General features: G+C 31.2%; 2 protein-coding genes across 2 annotated transcripts in view; both read left to right on the top strand.

Annotated features, from left to right (window-relative positions):
* Positions 1–5,661, top strand: part of LOC114333027 (serine/threonine-protein kinase GA29083) — a 147,148-nt gene extending 141,487 nt beyond the window's left edge. The window contains exon 8 of the transcript XR_007698420.1: positions 96–5,661. The gene's annotated coding sequence lies outside the window, so the exon portion shown is untranslated. The remainder of the gene's footprint in view (positions 1–95) is intronic.
* Positions 5,662–5,753: 92 nt separating this feature from the next.
* LOC114332503 (cytochrome P450 4V2-like) overlaps positions 5,754–18,117 on the top strand; it is a 33,428-nt gene continuing 21,064 nt past the window's right edge. Inside the window, exon 1 of the mRNA XM_050651195.1 lies at positions 5,754–5,941. Coding sequence (XP_050507152.1) covers positions 5,754–5,941 — 188 coding nt within the window. The remainder of the gene's footprint in view (positions 5,942–18,117) is intronic.

Here is an 18,117-nt window from a genome sequence, read left to right as displayed (position 1 = left end):
CCAACGAATTTGATTCCTAGTACAAACTCAATTTGTGAGTAAACGAAGGTGAAGAATTTACAATGTGCATTCCACGACAGGATGAATTTATCTAGGTAAAAATCCAACGAATTTGATTCCTAGTACATACTCAATTTGTGAGTAAACGAGTAAAAAGACAGTTTAAGATTTAGTTTTGGCACAGAGACCACCACAATCTGTTCTCTCTCTTATCTTATAGTCTACTCGCAACATAGGGCGCAACATAGTCGCACTTTTAGCTCTCCGCGATTTGATGGTGGTATTATAGGTTTTTTGGGTCGCTGAATCCAATGGAAGCGGTCTGGAAGCCCAAATGTGGTGCGTTTATTTGTTATTAACAAATTATGGTAAAATTAGGTGTTTTTCAGGAATTATTAGAAGCCGTGTAAAAAAATTGATAGTATTGAGGTCTTCTCTGGCGTATTTTTGGTCGCTGAATCAAATGCGACTAGTTGCGATTACTCAAAATGTGTTCTTACTTTGTTAATAACAAAATAATTGTTTATTCGCCGAAAAGCTCGAAATGCGTTATCTACAGCAAGTTTGTAGTCTTTTTCATAGTATTTTTATACGCTAAATCGATTGTCACTAGTCGTGATAGCTTAATCCACGTTCCGACTTTGTTATTATTAAATTATTGCTAAAATAACGGTTTATAATACTAGGCTATTGATTATATTCAAAATAAGATAGCTAAAAGGAACTACAACGTTATCGGGGTTTTATTATTTCATATGGTCAATGGACATCTATATATGAAAAAACCGCGGAGTGCTACCATTTAAAGGGGTGCGTTTTTGAGAAATGGGTCAATTAGTCCCTGGGCACAGGTTACATTAGGGTGAGTTCTATGCACTTTTGGTACAAACATGTCTACATAAAAATTGTTCCTGGTTAAATTTCCTATCTAAATATTTCTTTTTAAAGTTAATGATACTTTTTTTTACAAAAATATATTCAAAAGAAAAAGCACAAAGAAACCCAAAAGAAAGAAATTTTGTTTTTCGTCCCATAACTTTTGTCCACGAGGATATAGGTATAGACATTGCTTTACAGAAAAAAAAACCTACATATTTTTTCTTTAAAATGTTGTTTAGTAGAGGTAATTAGGATTTATAGTTTTCGAAATATAATTTTTCAAAGTTCGCCAATCACAGCAATTTTCCTCGTTATTTCGCAAATATTGTTCTGTAACTTTTTTCTACGTAACTTTAGGTATATGCAATGGTACACGTAATAGGAATATAAATCAATTACCTTCGAAATGGTCCACTGTGTAACGTTGTACGACTTTTTTTAAAGAGATTATGGTTTTTCAAGGTTTTATACTTTTAACGATTTTTTATGATATAATATAAAAATAAAATAATATTATTATATAATATATTATATATTATATAATATTATATTATACAATGTATATATAATATATTATATTATATATTATATAATACCTAATATAAATTTTTTTTTATATTTTTTAGGATTATTTTTGAAATTTCTCATTATAACTTTTCTTTCTTGTACATGAATATACTAAATGTTGCTCAATAAAGAGGGCTTACTTTCTGTTCTTTAAAATGGTGTATCATCTATATTTAAATATGTAATGGAAACCGAGTGATTGTTTGATATTTTTCTACCTGTATTATTTAAAATTATTTCTTTTACAAAAATTACATAAACATTAATCTTAGAAAACATCACTTTAGTTAAAATTATTTAAACGTTGACATTTAAAAAATTTTCAAAATCAAAGTCCATCTCTTCGTTAGCATTAGCTTCAATATCTTCCTCTGACACTTGTTATCTTAGAGTTCCCACAATTAGTACCCATGCACATGCATCCTTTGCAGAATATTGAACAACTAATTCCTATCTTCCTACAACCGCAATTTTTTGTACACCATTTGGTACATTTACATGATATTTTCTCAAGCAAAGCTTGTGGTGCAGGAGCTTTGACAGTAAATATTGGAATTAATCCATATTTTGAAGTTTGCCCGGCCGAGTCAAGTGGATCCAAAGTATTGCCTATAAAAAATAAGATTCAATCATAACACACAATCACATAAAAAAGGTATAATGAGAAATTTAAAAAATAATCCTAAAATCAAAAATCGTTGCAAGTACTTTTACATTTTGAAAAAATATCTTATTCAAAAATAATCCTAGAATTTTTTATAATACACCATTTTAAAGTAAACAGAATAAGTTTTCTTTTTTATTATATAATATATACCTAAGTGTAGAAAAAAAAAGTTATAATGGGAAATTTAAAAAATAATCGTAAAAAATATAAAAACTCGTTAAAAGTGTATAAAGTCTTGAAAAAGATAACCTCTTTAAAAGAAGTCGTAGAACATTATACAGTAGAACATTTTAAAGGTAATTGATTTCTATTCCTCTTACATGTACCATTGCATATGCCTAAAGTTACGTAGAAAAAAGTTACAGAACAATATTTGCGAAATAACAAGGAAAACTGCCCAAAATTGCTGTGAGTGACGAAATTTGAAAAATCATATTTCCAAAACTGTAAATCCTAATGACCTTTACCAAACATCATTTTAAAGACAAAATATGTAAGTTTTTTTTCTGTGAAGCAATGTCTATACCTATATCCTCGTGGACAAAAGTTATGGGACAAAAAACAAAATTTCTTTCTTTTGGGTTTCTTTGTGCTTTTTCTTTTGAATATATTTTTGTAAAAAAAAAGTATCTTTGACTTTAAAAAGTTATATTTATATAGGAAATTTAACCAGGAAAAATTTTTATGTAGACATGTTTGTACCAAAAGTGCATAGAACTCACCCTAATGTAACCTGTGCCAAGGGACTAATTCACCCATTTCTCAAAAACGCACCCCTTTAAATGGTAGCACTCCGCGGTTTTTTCATATATAGAGATTCATTGACCATATGAAATAATAAAACCCCGTTAACGTTGTAGTTCCTTTCTATAGTACATAATCAATAGCCTATACGTTTACTCACGGTTTTTGCTCTAAATTTTAAAAAACCACTTGGAACGACATGAAACTTGGCATACAATTTATTTACTTCTAATAATTCCTGAAAAACACCTAATTTTAACATAATTTGTTAATAACAATTAAACGCACCACATTTGGGCTTCCAGACCACTTATATTGGATTCAGCGACCCAAAAAACCTATAATACCACCATCAAATCGCGGCGAGCTAAAAATGCCCACAGGACCCCCGATGTTGCGACTAGACAATTAGGCAACTGTTCTTTCCGATGGCTTATTTATTTCTTCTTCTAATTGTTCTACTACTAACCTTCCTTGGATGTCTCCTAATTGGTATGTTTTTCTTTTCACTTAAATGTTTAATATTATTGATTTTTAATAATTCAGTTAGCATTATTAATATAAGAGCTTCTATTAATATCTTGTTCTAAGTATATATACTAAGGATTTTCGCAGTTTTTACTGTATTCCTTCACTCAACCGCCCTCTCCAGTTGTTTCTGTTTTGCCAGCTTCTTTCCATTGCTTCATTCCTGAAAGATCTTCGGGGCCTGCGTCTCTTCCTTCTTTCTATCAGGGCTCCACTCTGTTTTCTGAGTGGTTTTCGTATTATGTCGTAAAACGTCCACTATCCAGATTGGAGGACACTTCTAAATTGCCCCCTAATTTAAAGCTTTCTTTTGACAGATTCTTCGTGGTATAGTCGGTTCGCTAAACTCAGACACAACTGGCTAGTGATTTTAGCAAGTAATTTGGCCAATTTGGTAAAATTGGCAAAAAAAAAAATACTAACTAGTTAATAATTACTAAATAGCTATCAATTTTGCCAATATTGGCAAAAAACAAAAAATTACCTGCTAAAATCATCAGGCAGTTGTGTCTGAGTTTAGCGAATCGACTATACATAAATACAGTGTGCGACATAATAAACAGTACTGAAATGAATATTGAAATGTTTATGATTATTTATATATCTAATATACATGATATAGCCTTGCAAACATTATTCACGACGACGCACGTTCCCGATAAAACAGATGTTAAAGATGTCCTTTGGCCAGTGGCGGATCTACGGGAAGGGAAAATTAGAAAATTCCACCCTAACACGATCCAAAATTAAAAAAAAAATGTTCAAACAAAAATATATTAGCTGACATGCAACTGAAACCACAGAAAGACAAATTCAACTCAATAAACACGCTAGTTAAGAAAATTAAGAGAACTTAATATGTATAACTTATTATTTATGTCTTTTATGTAATCTGAGCTTATCTTTTTTATGTCTCTTGGTTGGTTTTTCATTGGAACTTCCCCCTAAGGCATATTTTCCCTCCCAATGCAAATTTTTAAATCCGCTACTGCCTCTGACATGAAAAAATCTTTAATTCTAATCCGCAATTCCGAAATGGCAGACGGTGGATCTGTCTGACTCCTTTAGCATTCCCCATATGTACGCATCTGGTGGCGTTAGTTCTGTTGAGGGCAACTCCCAAAATTATCGCGCAGTATTCGAAGAGACTCCTTGTCAGTGTGACAGGACTGCCGAAACGATTGTTGATTTTAAGCTTGGACCGTTTTCGTGACCTTTTTTGTATGGCCGAAAATTGTACTCACCCATAAACAATTTTTCTGCAAAAATGAGAACCATTTTGAAGCACCTAACATTATCACGACATTCACATAAGTTATAATGACGTTCGAAATCAACTCAGTACGTTTCTGCGCCCGACACATTGAGGCATACGAATTTCAGTAATGTTTAGTTTGCCGTATACCGTATAAAGCAAATATGGACACTATTGGTCAAGCAAAAAATGATTCGACTTTAGTTTATTATATGATTATTTGTGTTGATTATGATTATGTAAATATAAACACTTTCTACTGTAAAACCGCAACTTAAAAATTAAGACGAAGTGTATATGATTGTTTTTGTGACACTACGAGTTTTTAGATATTTGAAGAGATATGAAATTATTAAAATATGTGCAATTATTCTTTGAATTGATTTTGTTTCGATGAAAATACTTCCCAGTGCTCTTTTGAGTACTGTAATTTTAAAAAATTGGTAATACCTAGTCGAAAATTTCCATTTTAGTTTGAAAATTGTGTTTGAACGATTTTTATGCGAGCTAAAAAAGCAATAACCAGACTGTTATGTATACCAGTGAACTTTTTTTATAATTGTTGCGCTAAAAAGGGAAACAATATGTAAAAATATCATTTTAACGCAAATGATGACGACTATACAAAATATGCCTATTTTTATGCACTTTACAAAATTTTTTTGGTACCAAAAACAGCTCATATGCCCATTGACCTGTTATTTGACGATTATTGAGTATTATGAATTGTCAAATTTACTCAACTGTAATTATTTTTTAAAAAGACAAAGAGTCATTAAGCTCCAGCGAATAATGACTAACTGTTTTTTTATTTATAACCGATAACGAAGTACTTGAATCTTTATATTTTAAGGTAAAGAATTTAAGTGTAGAAAGTATTATTTATTATAATATTTAAATATTTTACGTACATTCAATGTAGGTTTTGTTTTTCTTTGTTTATATTATTTTATTTTTTTTATAACACTAGAGACTAAAAGCTGTAAAGTTCAAGTAGTGTAAATATATTATTTAAGTAGAACGTTTAATTATTTTAATATTCCCTAATTCCTTATATTATTTGCCATTTTGATTATACACTGCACTACTATTATAGTGCTAGTGAAAGTAACTATGAATTCGGGAGATCGAACTTCAGAAATAAGTCCTGATCTTGTCCTGATGAATACTTTACAAATCAAGGCTTCTTCTTCAGGTGCCGTGTCCGTATTCAGACATGTTTACAAGCAAGGGCGGACCCAGGACCGATTTTCGGGAGGGGCCATGACCTCTTTTGGGGAGGGGTACCGTGGGGTCTGGAGGTAATTTTTAAAAAATAGGCTTACAATGGTGAGTTTTAAGGCACTTTTCACACACTTTTGAGTGCCATAAAGTCATTCAAAACTTATCGTTATTAAAGTATTATTAAAGTCAGTACCGATTCCTACACATTTTTTCGGATTTAAGTGCAGTTCTTTTAACAAGTTTAATACTATTTTTCCCCATGCTTCCCTTGTCTGGCCTTGTTCTTACTCTCTTTCTTGATTTTCACTAATTATTTTTATGTTCTCATAAGCGTCAATGAACTTGACAAATCTTCACGAATGCTGTTATTTTGTACGTATCTCTAATTTAGAGAAATCTGTTTCACGTGAGATACGTCGGTCTTTTCGTCAGATATTACGGAGTAATAATTTGCACTTTGAAACTGATTCATTATTTGTTCAATTATTTTTTTGCCACAACATGTTATCAATTGACTGATGCTGGAATGTATATTGAAGATGCTGAGGATCGGTGTTGTTTAAGAGTCTTATCTTCTGATGCGATTTTAAACCTTAATAATTCCCCTCATTGCTAGATCCAGCATCTTCGTCCAGAAGCAGAAGACCATCATCACGATGGCCTCTTAAAGGAATATTTTGTCGACCTAAGAACACTAGACTCTACTATTGGTCGTAGTCTTTTTCTATTTTCTTTTATCTGTTTAGACCTCAGAGAGTCTATCTGGTTAGTGACTGACTTCAGAGGGTTGCGATAACTTTGTAGAAAATCTAGCTGACTCAGTTATATCGGCAATTCAGACACGTATTATACATTTTAAAGTAGACGACTTTAAAATGATATTGCCAATATTGATGAGTTGCGTTCCTGGGACGACTTTACTAAAAGATAGTTCATTCGATTACATGAAATCAATCCCAACTCAAGAATATCCGCCACAAAAAATCATAGCATGTGATCTGTCTTTAAAAAGACAACCAAATGCAACGGCGGCACTGAAATTCTCGCGTTAGAGATTCCATAGTAAATCACGAGCGAAAACCAGGAAAAACCTCGTGATACTATCCCGACATCGTAAGTATTTGGGTTTACATTTAGTTTACTCTCAAAACTAATACCAAATTCTGACTTAATATTTTAAATTTTAAATAATACTAAAATACTAAATATGTACTAACTCGATATGTTACTGATTTACTAATTGTGGTATTTTCTTTCTATTGACTTCCTCCTTTAATATGGAGAGAATTTATATATAAAAAATAGAGAATTTGATAGATCTCAAATATGTCAACACGCATGGGATAATGAACATAGAGTTCAGTGGATAGTCCTAAAAGAAGCAGATAGTAAAAAGAGAAAAATCAAAGAAGCGGCTCTAATTATGCTAAATGAAACCAATTGTGTCGCAAATTCCTCGGTAGAATGCAGTAGGATGTGGTTACCCATATTAAAGGAGGAAGTCAATAGAAAGAAAATACCACAATTAGTAAATCAGTAACATATCGACTTAGTACATATTTAGTATTTTAGTATTATTTAAAATTTAAAATATCAAGTCAGAATTTGGTATTAGTTTTGAGAGTAAACTAAATGTAAACCCAAATACTTACGATGTCGGGATAGTATCACGAGGTTTTTCCTGGTTTTCCCTCGTGATTTACTATGGAATCTCTAACGCGAGAATTTCAGTGCCACCGTTGCATTTGGTTGTCTTTTTAAAGACAGATCACATGCTATGATTTTTTGTGGCGGATATTCTTGAGTTGGGATTGATTTCATGTAATCGAATGAACTATCTTTTAGTAAAGTCGTCCCAGGAACGCAACTCATCAATATTGGCAATATCATTTTAAAGTCGTCTACTTTAAAATGTATAATACGTGTCTGAATTGCCGATATAAATGAGTCAGATTAAATAAATTATTAGAAGAATTTTTTACTAAGCAACAACATTTTTGTTTATTTAGTATTATTTTGTATTTTGACAACGACACCCGATTTGGGCGTCGAAACGTTAATAAAATCATTTTTAGGTAAAATTGTGGCTTATTTCCCATTTGAATATACTTGATTATAAAAATGCCACAAGAAAATCGCTTCAGAACAACATTAAAAAAGCCGATGAACATTAAACGAATATTTTAGCAACAATTCAATTGTTAATTAACAATTTACGATCGCAATAATAAACAAAATAATCATCATACATTGATCAAACTTATAAAGATTATAAAGATGAGATGCTTATTTAATATTTTATCGACAAAATATAAATTTTTCTTTTTTTTGCATAATCTTTAAATTTTGAAAAAAAAAAAATAGTTATAATACGCTGGTCTAATTAGTAAAGTACAAAGAAAGGATATTTACCAGCAATTTTATTGCTGGAATCGAATTATAAGATCCTATATATTATTAATATAGGTATGCAAAGTCTGCATATAGTGTGCTACTTTTTTTATAAACAAAATGGCGCCGACAAATCTTATTTTTTTCAATTATTGCTCTATAACTCCGAAGATTTTAACTTTACACCAAAAACACTCAAATAAAAATTCACCCCAATTTAATTCTGCATAGAGACATGCTTTTCCCGATTTGCTCCGACGAAAATTTTCCTCAGAAAATGTGAGTTTTCCCAAAAAAATCTGGAATTTTCAAATAAATTTTTATTCTATTATTATTATAATATTTTAGCAATAATTCAATTGTTAATTAACAATACGATTGCAATAATAACCAAAATAATCATGATACATTGATCAAACTTATAAAGATTATAAAGATGAGATGCTTATTTAATATTTTATCGACAAAATATAAATTTTTCTTTTTTTTGCATAATCTTTAAATTTTGAAAAAAAAAATAGTTATAATACGCTGGTCTAATTATTAAAGTACAAAGAAAGGTTATTTACCAGCAATTTTATTGCTGGAATCGAATATTATGATCCTATATATTAATAATATAGGTATGCAAAGTCCGCAGATAGTGTGCTACTTTTTTTATTAACAAAATGGCGCCCCCAAATCGTGTTTTTTTCAATTATTGGTCTATAACTCCGAAGATTTTAACTTTTCACCAAAAACACTCAAATAAAAATTCACCCCAATTTAATTCTACATAGAGGCATGTTTTTCCCGATTTGCTCCGACGAAAATTTTCCTCAGAAAATGTGAGTTTTCCCAACAAAATCTGGAATTTTCAAATAAATTTTTTGGGCCAGTAATTATTTATCAATAATTATATAGCTTGGTGAAATAAATCTTTCTTGTTATAGATTATAAATTCAGAAGCCGGTGAAAATGAAACGAATATTTTAGCAACAATTCAATTGTTAATTAACAATTTACAGTAGCAATAACAACCAAAATAATCATGAGACATTGATCAAACTTAGAAAGATTATAAAGGTGTGATGCCTATTTAATATTTTGTCGACAAAATATAAATTTTTCATTTTTTTGCATAATCTTTAAATGTTTAAAAAAATTGTTATAAACAAATTAACATTTCTCAGAAATTGTTCATTATATTCTAATTTAAACAAATACTTAAAATGCGTATTTCAAAGGTCTTGAAAATGAATGCTTTAAAAAAATTTTCCAACCATTTGCAAAAAAGTTATGAAACAGCAAAGTAAATATACGAAATCTCCGTTGTTTATAATTAGTTTTAATTGTTTCAAAGCTTAAAAGTGAGTCTATGGTACAACCTAATTACTCACAAAGAATGTCAAAAATTACTGCAATGGTTATATTTTAATCAAAGATTAAAAACACTTTTTTTTGTAATTTTTAGCGCAAACGTAGGCCTGATACAGAGTCGGAGCTAAATTGTTCACTCGAAGCGACTGACACGCAGCATGCATTATTTATTAAAAGTGTACATCACGCGGCCGGTCGTCGCTCCGAGTGAAAATGTTATGCTACAGTAAATTACAAAAAATATATTTATAATCTTTAATTAAAATATAACTATTAAACTGATAATCGATATTTTTTTGTAAATGATTAGCTTGTACTTTAAACTCACTTCTACGCTTTGAAAGAATAAAAAAGTATAAACACAGTAGTAATCGTATGATTACTTTGTTGTTTCATAACTATTTTACAAATGGTTGCAAAAAAGTTTTAAAGCATTCATTTTAAAGATATGTAAAATGCCCATTTTAGCTATTTTTTTAAATTATAATATAATAAAAACTTTCTGAGAAACGTTAATTTATTTATAACTATTTTTTTTAAACATTTAAAGATTATACAAAAAAATAAAAAATTCATATTTTGTCGACAAAATATTAAATAGGCATATTATCTTTATAAGATTTCAAAGCTTGATTAGTGTATCATAATTATTTTGGTTATTATTGCGACCGTAAATTATTAATTTACAATTGAATTGTTGCTAAAATATTCGTTTAATTTTCATCAGCTTCTGGAACTATAATCTAAACCAAAGAGGCTTTTAAGTCACCAAATTATTTAATTATTGGTAGATAATTACTTATCTAAAACTTTATTTGAAAATTAAAGATTTTGTTGGGAAAACCCGCATTTTCCGAGGAAAATTTTCGTCGAAGCAGATCGGAAAAAACGCGTCTCTATGCAGAATTTAATCACGGTGAATTTTTATTTGAGTGTTTTTGTTGTAAAGTTAAAATCTTCGGAGTTATAGAGCAATAATTGAAAAAAACACGATTTTCGTGCGCCATTTTGTTTATAAAAAAAGTAGCACACTATCTTCGGACTTTGCTTACCTATATTATTAATATATAGGATCTTATAATTCGATTCCAGCAATAAAATTGCTGGTAAATAACTTTTCCCAAAAATGGCCTATTCTCCGATAATCAGCCCAGATTAACAGAAGGAATACTCAGTTTTGTATAATTCGTAAAAATATGTTTGAAAAAATATGTAAGTGCGTGACTCATCAAACTGATTAGTCTAAAATCGCTACATTTGGTGGGCCTGCTTTTCTTTGGTAACGTTATAAACAATGACTCCAACCAATAATCTGGTATTTTTCCTTCGTTGTAAATGTTGTTAAAGAAAGTGGTTAAGTAGGTAATGATTTCCTCATCCAAAAGTTTAAGTAGCTCAGCAGCAATTTGATCTGGTCCGGGTGCTTTATTGTTTTTGGCTTGGTGTATTGCTTTTCTGACCTCTGTCTAACTGGTTGCCACAGGCAGTATGTGGAGCATTTTCTCGAGAAACATCATCAAAAAGGTCAGTGATGCATCTTTCCCATTCTTTGTACTGTTTTTCTATTTTTTTATTTCCGTCGAACTTCCATTAGGTCTAGAATTTCTTGGTTCATCCAGTCATTTTTTGCCAACATCGCAGGTGTTTTTAAAGATTCTCTTACGTCCTCTAAAATCAAGTTTTGAATATCGTACCAACATTCGTTAATAGTTCTGTTTTCGTTTGGTATATTTGATATTCTGTGCATTTTACTATTTATCTGCTGCGATATGTGTCGCGCGTTTGGGGGTTTTTAAGGGAGTCGAGATATATCTTGCTAGGCTTAGTTGGCTTTATTAGTTTCTTTAATTTAATTTGTATTTTGGAGCAGAGTAAATTATGATTCGAGTTTATATCAGCGCCGGGGTAAGTTTTTACATCTTAAATATTGTTTCGAAATCGGAGGTTTATTAGGATGTAGTCTATTTGATTCCGTACTATTCTACCTTGTAGAAATCAAGTAGAAATAACTAAATTTGATGTGATTATTTTAATTTATCTAAAGGCTAAGTCAGTAAACCAAATAATGGAAATGGCATGTAGATGTTCTAATGGTGGTTTTTAATACCCACTCCAGCTATTCAAGAGCCCATAGGAATCTTATCTAACTTAACGGAACTAGTTGCCCCTCTTTTCTTGCTGTGTTGCTCAAAAGCAGTCAAGACTGCTAATTTTAGACTAAAACCATTAGTTGCATCGACGACTCCAATTGGAGTCCTGTAGGCGAATCTTTATCATAGTACCTACGGCAAATTTGGCCTTACTCTTGCTATGAGAAGGTTGGATGTATGTTTGATATAAGATTATCATCATCTTTGCCTTTTACAACTCTTGGTGAGTTTTGGCCGCGTTTACTATTGTCTTTCATTGGTTCCGGTCCTGTGCTATTATTTCCCATGGTCTCACTTCCATCTTCTCCAGGTCTTATTTATCTGCATCTTTCCACCTTTTTCTAGGCTGTCTTGCCGGTATTCTACCATCTGGCCTTTCTCAAAACACATTGATAATCAGTCTGTCATCATCAGTCCGTACCACGTGGCCTGACCGTCTTGGTCTATTGGCTTTTATGTATCTCACGATGTTTCCTTGCTCGAAGAGAGTCTCTAATTTACTGTATCTGCTCCTCCATTCATTTGTCACACTATCTCTGCAAGGACCATATACAGGTTGTAACAAAAATACAGGTCATAAATTTAATCACATATTCTAGGACCAAACATAGTTCGATTGAGCCTAACTTACCTTAGTACAATATGTACATAAAAAAGGTTACAGCCCTTTGAAGTTACAAAATGAAAATCGATTCTTTCCAATATATCGAAAACTATTACAGATTTTTTATTGAAAATAGACATGTGGCATTCTTCTGGCAGTAGCATCTTAAGAAAAAATTATAATGAAATTTGGACATCCATAAAAATTTTATGGGGGTTTTGTTCCTTTAAACCCCCCCAAACTTTTGTGTACGTTCCAATTAAATTATTCTTGTAGTACCAATAGTTAAACACAATGTTTTTAAAACTTTTTTGCCTCTTAATACTTTTTCTAAAAGCCAGTTTTTATCGAGATATTTTGAATATTTGTCAAATCCACCACATATTTGTATATGGTTAAGTAGGTATTTACGATTATGGAGACTTGGTAATAATATGAAAATTTATTTATAATTACATTTTTAGGTATATTTTGAACCATATTAAAAAAGAAGGCACATCTCGATCAAATGTGCATCATGTGTTTAACTAATGGTATGGTTGATAATAGCACAAAGGGTAATATCGCAGTAATGGTATAATTGGAACGTACACACATATTTGGAGGGTTTAAAGGAACAAAACGCCATAAAATGTTTATGTTAACATGTTAAAAAACAAGCCTCAACTCGATAAAAACTGCCTTATCGAAAAAATACTAGAAGGCAAAACGTTTTAAAAATATTGAATTTAACTAAACGGTACCACAAAAATAATTTAATTGGGACGTACATAAAAGTTAGGGGGGGGGGGGGTTTAAGGGAACAAAACTCCCATAAAATTTTTATGGGGTGCATAAATTTCACTATAATTTTTTCTTTAAGATGTTTCTGCCATGAGAATGCCACATGTTTATTTTCAATAAAAAATCTGTAATAGATTTCGATATATGTATTCGAAAAAATCGATTTTCATTTTGTAACTTCAAAGGGCTGTTACTTTTTTTATGAGCACATTTGTACTAAGGTAAGTTAGGTTCATTCGAGCTATTTTTGATCCCAGAATATGTGATTTAATTTATGACCTGTATTTTTGTTACACCCTGTATAACTCACAGGATTTTGTGTTCCCATACTAAAAGTTTATTGATTTTTTTCTTTCTCAACGTCCATGAGAGATATACTAAGCTTTTCATATCGGCGTTGGATACAACCACTCGGTCGATTTCTGCTGACAGTCAGCCGCTGTGGTCGTCCGAACGCAACCCATGTTTCACTTCCGTATGTCACTGCTGGTCGTATTATGGTTTTGTACATTTGGATTTTGGCACGTCTTGAGAAAAGCTTTGACCTCATTAGATGTTGAACGACAAAGAAAAATTTATTCCCCGCCAGTATTCGTACTTCGACCTCCCGTGATATAAGAGCCCTTGGTTTGCCAGGGCCAGAAAAAGGCCTATCGCCTATTGGTAAGCTTATTGCTATACACTTATGGACAAAAATATTTAATATTTATGTTATGACACCATAACTTGAAATGTGTAGTTACGAAATATCTTTCTAAACGTATTTACACAGATCAGACCACAATTCAATTACGGAAGCCAAATGGACGAAAATGTCTACAGAAGAGTTGGTGAACGGTATGCCAGTTGTAACCTCATACAGGGCGTTAGTTTTGATGTTGGCGGTATCAGAGGTGTAACCAGGATGATCCTAAGGGGGGGGTTACAACTACTTGATGGTCTCTGGGGGGGAAGGAATAGTAATGGTGTTAAGCGTATAGAGCTCAAAGTACATCCAAATGGGGGGGGGGTTATAACCTGGTTATGCCTATGTGCGGTATAATGCTATGGGGCGGTTTAGGCTGGGAAGGTCATACCAAACGTGTGGAGGTAATTTGGGCGAATATCAGCTGACATGTACATTGAAAACGTTTCAGAATATTGTATTTTGCTATTTGCCGTCCATATTGGATAGGATAGATTCGTGCTAATGCACAATAACGCAAGTCCTGATGCCGCTAGAATAGTGAATACTTACGTTGATGAGGTTCAATTTGAAAGATTGTATTGGCCACCGCATATCCCGGATTTAAATCCGATCGAGTATGTGTCACTTTAACCCTTAACTACAGACATCCGGTATTTTTTACCGGCGGGCATTCCCAAAATGTGGATTTCGTGGTAACCTCACAACTTACAAGTTCATGTGTCTCTGTACCTCTCGGGCAGTTTGTATAACAATGCTAGTCAAAGCGTGTATTGTGTATTGTCAATATTTTCTTTTCTGGTACACATCAAAAATCTTAACCGGTAAAAATTACCGGATGTCTGTGTTAAGGGAGTATTTTTATATGAGTACTATATTTGTAAATCTGAAATGTTTACATTATTTTTTTGTGTTTTTGGGGAAAAAGTAAAGAAATGGACTGTGGAAGACATCCTGGACCTTCAATGAAAGTTAAATTTGAAGATGAAAATTTTGAGGCCACTTTGCAAAAATGGAATTGCCATTTAATTTTATTACAATTTTACCCCTTGCAGATTTTTTTTTCATGGATGTAAAAATTTTCGTGGATGCTATTTTATATTTCCTTTGTGATTCTATGTTACGTTTATTTGTTAAAAAAAAGTTTAAATTTTTGTCCATAGCATTTATGGCCGTTTGTTTCAATAGACCAAAAATGTTACCAAAATTCTGGTTTAATAGATTATTCTTCAAAAATCTTGTATTATATTATTAAAATCACTCATTTTACCATTTTTCCCATATCTAGAGACTTCATAAAAACACATAATGCAAAACGTTTTTGTTTTTTATTATTAACTTTATAATTTGACTCTATTTTATAATGACCGGTAAAAAATACCGGGAGTCTGTATTTACGTGATAATATTGGGATGTCTGTAGTTAAGGGTTAAAACGTCATATTCGGAAAGGAATTCCCGCTCCTATGACACTGGGGGAGCTAAGGATTGCGGCGCAAGAAGAAAGTAATGCAGCTAGTCAAGCATATGCTCAAGATTTAATTCAGAGTATTTCAAGAATGTTTTTTTATTAAGGTATTCACTTAAAATGCGTGTATTTTTCTAATTATTCACTTAAGGCTATGGGTACATAATTCGCAAATATTTTACGTGTATCCCTACTTTTTCTGTCTTTACACGGCAAATTACGTGTAGTAAAATTCACACTGGTATGGATATGTAAACATTACTAGAATGTCATTCTACTTGAAAATGTCATCATTAATTTAAAGAGATGGGTTTTGAATGTTCTTGGATAACTGTTATTTTTATAATTGCAAATTATTAATTCAGTTAATAAAGGTGATAATATTTTCACTAACTATGTATTCAGTGGTTGTAATAATTTATTTGTACAACATAGAGTAATACTCAATCGAGAAAAGAGGAAAAGTGTTAAAGTGATTTTTTAATAATATATTGTTATGGAACGCTTACAATTTTGAACATCTTTAACAACAAAATACTTGGATCACAGAATATATTATCCTGATGTATTCTCTTCTTGGATCTTCCACAAATAATACACAATAATGTTTAACAACAAAATACTTGGATCACAGAATATATTATCCTGATGTATTCTCTTCTTGGATCTTCCACAAATAATACACAATAAATAACTTTTTATTAAGTTCACGTCTTAAATCAATTATTTATCAAATACACTATATATCAATAATATTTAATCAATAACTCAACATATTCCCGATGCAATGTCAAATATTTAAAATTGTCACTGATTGTCAGTGTCTGACTGACAATATATGCTGACAATAGGGCTTTTCATTCACAGTCATTTGTTTCGAGCTCCTGTCATGTGTCACATAATATTAATATATCTACGTCATACGTTATTGGTAATACCAATGACACAAACCAAAGACGTATGGCGTAGATATATTAATATTATGTGACACATGACAGAAGCTCGAAACAAATGACAATCGATGAAAAGCCCTATATTATATTCGGCTGAGTGCGTTGTAAGACAAAGATAGATTTGGAAAATATTACCCCGGCATTGTGTTAATTTTTTTCGAATCCTGAAAAAACCAATAAATATTTTTGAAAAATTTAAACGCAGAATGAAAGACTAAATTATTATCGAGGGCCGAAAGTCCCTTAGAATAAATAAAAAGTTTATTTTGAATGATATATTTGAAATTAAAAATCACACTAAATTTTCTCTTAGTTTTTCACCCCTGTAACTTATTAAAATAAACATTATAGAAGTTCTCAGGGACTTTCGGCCTTCGCTAATAACGTAATCTTTCATTCTGCGTTTAAATTTTTCAAAAATACTTATTAGTTTTCTCAGGATTCGAAAAAAATGAATCCCCATTTGAATAGCATTGCAGCCGAAAATACGTACCTATCCTCTTAAGAGTAAAGGCGCAAATATTTTACGGCTATATCTACTTTTTCTGTCTTTACACGGCAATAAATTACGTGTAGTAAAATTCTCACTGGTATGGATATGCAAACATTACTTGACAATGTCATGATTAACTTTAAATAGATGGGGTTTGCATGATCTTGGATAACTGTTACTTGCTTAAATTATTAATTCAGTTAATTAATATGATTATTTCATTCATAGGAGATTCTGACCAATAGAAAGCTACATAAATGCAAATTAAGGTGATAATTTTTGATAATATCCCGTCGTCAAGTATATTACGTCAGATGCCCTTCGTTGCTACGAAAAAATACATTCAGTGACATTAATGACAATTAATGTTTTAAAAGTTATAAAAGTGATGACTTTCAACCGTAAAATATTTTATATCAACTGTGTGTTTAACAGTACTAATTTGTACTTACATAAATAAATTACAATAAAATTTTGGTTTTGAACAGTTTTATTCATGAAATAATTGCAACAAATTGCACTCGATCTCTAAAATTAATATAGAATTTTTGCCCTCGTGACACTTTGACATAATTTCACTCGCCTTCGGCTTGTAAAATTAAAACTGCCAAAGTGTCACTCGGGAAAAATTCAATAATTTTAGAGCTCTTGTGCAATTACTACTGATAATTTTTTCACTAACTATGTATTCAGTGATTTAATATTCAATCGAGAAATGAAGAAAAGTGATAAAGTGATTTTTTAATAATATATTGTTACTATGGAAGGCTTACAATTTTGAACATCTTTAGCAACAAAATACTTGGATCACAGACTATATCCTGGTGTATTCTCTGCTTGGATCTTTCATAAATAATAAACAATAAATAACTTTTTATTAAGTTCACCTCTTAAATCAATTATTTATCAAATACACGATCAATATTATTTAATCAACAACTCAAAATATTCCCGATACCATGTCAAATATTTAAAATTGTCACTGTCTTGTCACCATATTCTATTCGACTCAGTGCGTTGTATGACAAAGATAGCGAATGTTCGATTTGGAAAATAGCACCACGGTGTCCATTTTTGTCGAATCCTGAAAAAACTAATAAATATTTTTAAACAATTTAAACGGATAATGAGAAGAGTAAATTATTATCGAGGGGCAAAAGTCCCTTAGAATAAATAAAAAGTTTCTTTTGAATGAGATATTTGAAATTTAAAATCCCACTACATTTTTTCTTAGTTTTTCACCCGTGTAACTTATTAAAATATACATTATAGAAGTTTTCAGGGACTTTCGGCCCTCGGTAACAACGTAATATTTCATTCTGCGTTTAAATTTTTCAAAAATACCTATCAGTTTTCTCAGGCTTAAAA

The sequence above is a fragment of the Diabrotica virgifera genome, chromosome 5, assembly GCF_917563875.1.
Source record: "Diabrotica virgifera virgifera chromosome 5, PGI_DIABVI_V3a".
Classification (NCBI taxonomy): Eukaryota; Metazoa; Arthropoda; class Insecta; order Coleoptera; family Chrysomelidae; genus Diabrotica; species Diabrotica virgifera.
This window is presented reverse-complemented; position numbering and strand designations above follow the sequence as displayed.